Source organism: Drosophila subpulchrella, chromosome 3R (genome assembly GCF_014743375.2).
Source record: "Drosophila subpulchrella strain 33 F10 #4 breed RU33 chromosome 3R, RU_Dsub_v1.1 Primary Assembly, whole genome shotgun sequence".
NCBI lineage: Eukaryota > Metazoa > Arthropoda > Insecta > Diptera > Drosophilidae > Drosophila > Drosophila subpulchrella.
Genome location: NC_050609.1, coordinates 16,090,511 through 16,097,574, shown reverse-complemented (window position 1 = coordinate 16,097,574; position 7,064 = coordinate 16,090,511). Strand labels below are relative to the sequence as shown.

Genomic DNA, 7,064 nt, shown 5'->3' with positions numbered 1-7,064 from the left:
GTAAAACATTTATTTATTCTTAGGAAAATAAAAATTATTTAAAATAGTCATATGAAATTTTTCTTATTTTCATGCGAGAAAAAAACACCCATTTTAAGTTTGTTTTAAAATTTCGCGGTGAGCGGGAATTACACCAGCCATCGAATTAGGAAAGATTTTTTACGACACAAAAATGTTTGGCCACAACAAAGAAAATATTTTTAAAAAATGCCACCTGAAAACCAGAATCCAAGATAATGGGGCTATCGTTATTTTGTCTGAGTGCTTTGTTTGCAAGTTTGTATATTTTTCCCTCAGTAATTAGAGGCTGCTTTGACCAGAATCAGGTACTTCTCTGCTGATCATGACATATTGTGTTGGGAAACCGCCTTACCATCAGATTCTTCAGTTTTATTAGTTTTGAGAAAATCATGTATGGTTTAAAAAAAATCACCTTTGTAACGGGGCCTTGGAAAACTAATGGACCTAATTAGGTACATAAATTAAAATGGGTATGTAAAAGTAAAATGGGTAGAGTCTTTATTAGAGCTTAGTGGAGTTTCGCACCAGGTACCTCCCCAGCGCATTTGCCGTTTTTTAGTCCCACTATATTCAGTGGTGTTTCCGCCTCGCCTGGTCTCACCAGTTTTGTTTTTGTAATTTGTGGGGAGGGTTAAAAACCGCGCGTAGAGCTGCAAATTTATTCCTGGAAAATCGTCGTTGGTGCTGACCGTGGCACATCGCAAAGTTAACAAACGTAACCGAAAGTATTAGCCCCAGCAACCCGGACAAGTGTCACACGGAGGAGATAGGAGCCAACAATTTATATAAAAACATATTATAAACTAAAAAAAAATGTTCTCACGACCCAGGTAAGCTTTTTTCTTTTTGCAAGGACTTTTGGCGAACAGGATGTGTGAGTGTGTGTGGGTGTGCGATTTTGGGGGCGGGAATTATGCAACATTTCGCGACTCGGGACGAGGAACTGCCCCAGCTGGTAGCCCAGTGACCTAGTCACTCGGATCAGACGAATCGCCGCCAAGGCGTCGGCATATATATCCACCCCTCTTTAGTTTTTGCCCCCTTTTTTTTCTTCATTTTTCTCTTGCGCAGCTTTCGGTTTCATTGGCACACAAACAAAAATTCGCACAGGGATTCCCTGGGTGCGAGCGAGAGGCACTGCTATTCGCACATGGCCTGGCATTGACCCTTCATCTTCCCTCCCGCTCGCGCACTTCCTCTTATTCGTTAAAACAGCTGTTTTTCAAAATTTTCACTTTTCCCTTGTAGTTGCATAAGAGTTTTCGAGTTTACCTTCGTTTTTTGGCTGCCAAAACAACAAACAGCTGAAAAAATCAATAGCTACATGCACTGGGAAAAACATGTTTTGGAAAGTTCTTCAAAACACATTCTAAAAGTGATCTTAAAAAGCTTTCTTTTTCTTGGAATTCTTAAATAAATAAATAAAATAGACTTTCTAAAGTCGATTATATTATCATATCGTATTTTTCCTGTGTAGCGAATATTCAACACCTTCACCTCCATGGACATATCATATATTCGAAAGATGGTCTGGCGAAATTCTAAATTTAGTGTGTATACCGAACAAATGTGTGCTTTGTAAGCGTTTTTCGTTGCCAAGTTCATCAGAAATGTTTTCTGCTTTCAGCTGGTCGGCTATCTAGCATCTCTTTCCCACGCAGAGCGTTAGCAAGAATTTGGCTTAATAAAAAATGTAAGAGTTTAATGAACTCTATCAGGTTTTGCCTTCGAACACCAGTTATAGAGCGACCTTCTTAGGGCTTTATTTTGGACCCGAAAAATAATTAGTGGTAGCCCCGTGCGCACACACTCAGCGATATAGAATAATATCACTCGAAAGCATTTACGACACGCACTTATTCCGTGTATTTGGCTCAGATACAGATATGCGAAATTGTTTAGCACTTGACGTGGGGCTCATGTGAGTGCCGTTCAAACAGTTGGAAAAAAAAAATTGACGAACGATAGCGTTACCTAAACGATAATTATCAGTCCGAAATGCTAGGAAGGGATCTCTGGGGCCTCGTCATGGGGTTTCCAGTTCGGCGCACGTCATTAACCGGTTCCAACTTGACCAAAATTCGTTTCCAGCTCATTTCCATTCCCCGCGAGCATGATTCCATCAATGAACCACTAACTGAAATTAGTCACACGCCTATGTCGCCGCATTTTGCCTCTCTCGTAATTAGCACCATCTAATGGAACTGGAAACTAGCAAAATATACACATCGTGCAACAGCAGAGGTCAAGATCATAAGGCTAATCTGTAAAAGATGTTTGATAGATGGGTGTAATATAAGGTTTTCCTTGAGCACTGTACACAGAAACAGTTTTTAATTAATTGATGGTATACTGTCAAGGCCCATAATTTATTTTTGTAAGCCCTTCATTACTAGTAGTTGTACTCTATAATCTAATCTTTTTGAGTTCTATTTCAGGAACAAAATAACATTTTCAAGTTCAATGATTAAACTGGTCAAGAGCTAATTTTTTCGAATCATACACCCTTCAATCTAAATAAGTTACTTTAGTTTTGCGTAATCAAAATAAATGATAATGTTCTTGAACTTTAGCAACAGAACTTATATAAATTTTCTTTGAGGTTTTCAATATTTTTTGTACTTATAAAGATAAACTACAGATATAGTACCATGATGTCTGATAACGTTAGAAATATACTGACTTTACTTTATAATGTAAAAATTATAACTTACTTTTTACAAAATTCTTTATTCAGCTAAAACCGATAAAGATATTTGATGCTAGCGTTATAATCGTGACTGTGGGTAGATTTTATCGTGATGTTGCCAGGCCATCCGTCCCCCTTATCGCCGGCGTTTTTGAATTCCGGGGGACAGCTGTAAACAATGCGGCTTAGTTTCCTTCTTTTTTGCTTTTCATTTTATATTTGGCGTACCCAGGGCGGTGATAAACAAAAAGCAGCTGACGTAGACCTTGAACATGGCTTTTCTTATTCCGTATATGAGTATATGGGGGGTGGGTGCCCCCAAGGCAATGTCAAGAATGACAGAGGCGCTGCCCATCCACGATCCCCTCGCAAAGTCAAGAGCTCCCAGGGGGTGCTCCAATTGCTCTGTTGATAGATAATAACACACGTAATGCACTTTTGCAATTTGCAGCTTGTGCGGAACTGTGGGCAAATTGTGCCGATGCAGTACTTCAGCAACAGGAATTACTACGGTGGCACCCGCAACAGTTCCCGTCGCCCGACATTATCACGAGGTGGTGGGCGACATCATCTGCCCCTCTCAGGTGCGCGGCATTGATCACATCCGTGATCCACGACTTAACAAGGTAAGAAAATACGTAAAAAATGATATAACATGGTTTTAAGATGTCTCAAAAAGTTATTATAAAACATAAATGTACATAACTGATAATTTCCAGTGTAAAAACTAACAATATGGGAGTGCACTAGCCCTGATAAAGTGGTAATTTATCAATAATCAATTTGTTTATCACAAGAACTTGAATATTTATCGCGTTATGAGGGGATTCTCCAAACATGTTTAACTTTTATAGGGAAAATGTTTGTTTATCACTCAAAGATAATTGTAATTTTGCATGCAACTGAAATTCCAGATCAGTTTTGTATATTGTATTATACATATATCAAATTGAGAACATTCATATGATATCATGATTAATTTCAAATTCATAGTGTCTAAATCATAATGATATTTATTAATAATATAAATATGACACATACTCATCTTGATTTATTTTCCTAGGGCCTGGCCTTCACCCTCGAGGAGCGTCAGACACTCGGCATCCATGGACTGCAGCCGGCTCGCTTCAAGACCCAGGAGGAGCAGCTGCAGCTCTGCAAGATCGCCGTGAACCGCTACACGGAGCCGCTGAACAAGTACCTTTACCTGAGCGATCTGTACGATCGTAATGAGCGGCTGTTCTTCCGTTTCCTCTCGGAGAACATCGAGGATCTGATGCCCATCGTCTATACGCCCACAGTGGGTTTGGCTTGCCAGCGTTTTGGCCTGATCTACAGGCGTCCCCATGGTCTCTTCATCACCTACAACGATCGTGGACACATCTTCGATGTGATGAAGAACTGGCCGGAGCCTAATGTGCGTGCGATTTGCGTGACGGATGGCGAGCGCATCCTGGGACTGGGAGATTTGGGAGCCTGCGGCATGGGCATTCCCGTGGGCAAGCTGGCCTTGTACACAGCTCTGGCTGGAATCAAACCCCACCAGTGCCTGCCCATCTTGGTGGACGTGGGCACCAACAACATCGATCTGCTGGAGGATCCCCTGTACGTGGGTCTGCGTCAGAAGCGAGTGGTTGGACGCGAATACGACGACTTCATTGACGAGTTCATGGAGGCGGTGGTGCAGCGTTATGGCCAGAACACCTTGATCCAGTTCGAGGACTTTGGCAACCACAATGCATTTAGGTTCCTGGACAAATACCGCAACACCTACTGCACTTTCAACGACGATATCCAGGGAACCGCCTCCGTGGCCGTCGCTGGACTCTATGCCTCCAAGCGTATCACCGGCAAGTCCTTCAAGGACTACACCTTCCTGTTCGCCGGAGCCGGTGAAGCCGCCATCGGTATTGCCGATCTCACAGTCAAGGCCATGGTGGAAGATGGCGTGCCCCTCGAGGAGGCCTACAACAGAATTTACATGGTGGACATCGACGGTCTGCTGACCAAGAGCCGCAAGGTGGGCAACCTAGATGGCCACAAAATCCACTATGCCAAGGACATCAACCCCATGTCGGATCTTGCCGAGATTGTCTCCACCATCAAGCCTAGTGTAAGTACTTACTATGCTCTGTTTTTTTTAGATGATTGGCTAATCTCAAACTTACCCTCAGGTGCTCATTGGTGCTTCTGCCGCTGCCGGCATTTTCACACCCGAGATCCTGCGCACCATGGCGGATAACAACGAGAGGCCCGTGGTGTTTGCCTTGTCCAATCCCACCAGCAAGGCTGAATGCACTGCCGAAGATGCCTACAAGCACACAGATGTGAGTTAATTAAGTCTACCCATATTACAAACTCCCTTTAATGCGATTTTTTCCAATGACAGGCTCGCGTCATCTTCTCGTCGGGCTCTCCGTTCCCACCTGTTCAGGTCGGCGAGAAGACCTTCTACCCAGGCCAGGGCAACAATGCCTATATCTTCCCCGGCGTGGGCTTGGGCGTGATCTGCACAGGCACCCACCACATACCCGACGAAATGTTCCTTATCGCCGCCCAGGAGCTGGCCAACTTCGTGGAGCCCAGCGACATTGAGCGCGGATCACTGTACCCTCCCCTTTCGAGCATCCGTGAGGTGTCAATGAACATTGCCGTTGGCGTGACCAAATGTGCCTACGATAGAGGTAACATAAGAACCACTTTAAACCTTTTTTACGAATATGAATATTTGACTAATCTAATATTTTGCTCCCTAGGCTTGGCATCTACTTATCCGGAGCCGCAGGACAAGCGCAAGTGGCTGGAGAACCAACTGTACAACTTCAACTACGAGAGCTCCATGCCGGCTTCATGGGTTTGGCCCCGGATGCCCTACATTAAGACTCGTGAATTAGTGCCCACAAAACTCTATGGAAAACAAAGTGAAATTTAATTTTATTTCTATTTATTCTAGGCGAAGAAAGCCCGCTCATTGCCGCCATCAAATAAAAAGCATTAAAGCGTTCAACTGATTGATGGCACCGTTCTGTTTTGCATCTAACACACTCTACTACTTCCAAGCGTACACCATCAGCACCAAGCAACCAACCAACCAAACAACCAACCGACTACTAACAAGATTACTCTAGACTAGATAGATTTCAAGTGCTCACTTCTTTTAAATGTTTGTTGATCAATTCGTTGGCGCCGTCCGTCAGCATCTTAGATATGGTTCGAGCATCTCCCACATCGTTGACTAAAAAATAATTTAAACAATTGTTAATAATACCACTAGACCATTGGTCAGCGATGTGGGAGAGTTAGGACCTGTGCGATGGGGACGGAGTCAACGGATTAATTCTTAAGTGTATTTTCAAAATGTTCATAGTATTATGTATGTATGCCGTGTTTTTATATTTGTATAAATTATCATGTTATTAATTTTGTGATACCAAAATACCGATACCAAATGACGACATTGACTGTGACGATGACTACGCCTCTGAAAAGCAATTACGCAGTATTCTATTCTATCCTATCACCACTATCCTATCTGTATTTAATCTGTGCTATGTTTATGGTTTGCTGTAACTTAACTACCCAATTGGCTTTGCAGTTCCATTCCCACGCCGCTTGCCATAACTCTCCCTGCATTTTCTGTGCATTTCCCAGCTTCCCAACTGATCTGCTCTGTCTACTACTACTACTAACTCTGACGGCGGCATCAAGCGAGCTCCAAAGCTATACTTATTTACCAAATCAAATTCACGCTTAATCACCCACCTGAAATTCGACAATTGATTGATTTATCTATTGCTATATGTTCCTTTCGTTGACACACAGAGAGCGAGGAACTTATGTAAATTATCGAACCCCCTACTGCAAACCGACCGCCTAGAAAAATTGGCTAGACAGCAGAGCTAACTGCTTCGAGAACTGGTGAGAGCAACCCAACCAACCAACCATCCAACCGATTCCACATGTAAAACAACTTAATTCGCTGCTGTTAACCAACTACCCAACTATCTAAGTTAATACTTTATGATTTCTATCGTTTAGTTCCCATATATCTGTAGATATATTCGAGTGACGATTATGTTTTTTTTTCTTCGTTGAGCCATGTCTGATATTTATTAACGCAATTAAGCAGCTTTGTTATAATTTATTGTTACCAAGGTCGAGCTAATGTATCAATAACTAGAAACCCTATCCCTAAATATCGATCGGACCGATTTAGCCATTGTACCACTGACTAGATGATGATGATGTGCGATAAACAATAAAATAAAAACACAAGTTAAATACTCGCTTTTCTGCTTATATCCTTTATAACCCGTATTTTCTTGAGATCTAGAAGCCTCTTTGTTCGCTGAGC

At 42.4% G+C, this 7,064-nt stretch overlaps 1 protein-coding gene across 2 annotated transcripts; it reads left to right on the top strand.

Moving 5' to 3' along the window:
* Nucleotides 1–631: 631 nt before the first annotated feature.
* LOC119548800 (NADP-dependent malic enzyme) lies at nt 632–6,993 on the top strand. 2 transcript variants are annotated; one of them, XM_037856390.1, is made up of 7 exons: nt 632–851; nt 3,162–3,336; nt 3,774–4,823; nt 4,885–5,037; nt 5,100–5,394; nt 5,467–5,595; nt 5,664–6,993. In XM_037856390.1, exons 1-7 carry the CDS (start codon nt 835–837, stop codon nt 5,696–5,698), a joined length of 1,854 nt encoding a protein of 617 aa, XP_037712318.1. In that variant the 5' UTR covers nt 632–834; the 3' UTR covers nt 5,699–6,993. The 2 variants fall into 2 exon arrangements, with proteins under 2 accessions (XP_037712318.1, XP_037712309.1); XM_037856381.1 differs by having other exon boundaries at nt 5,467–5,631; nt 6,533–6,993.
* Nucleotides 6,994–7,064: the final 71 nt, after the last annotated feature.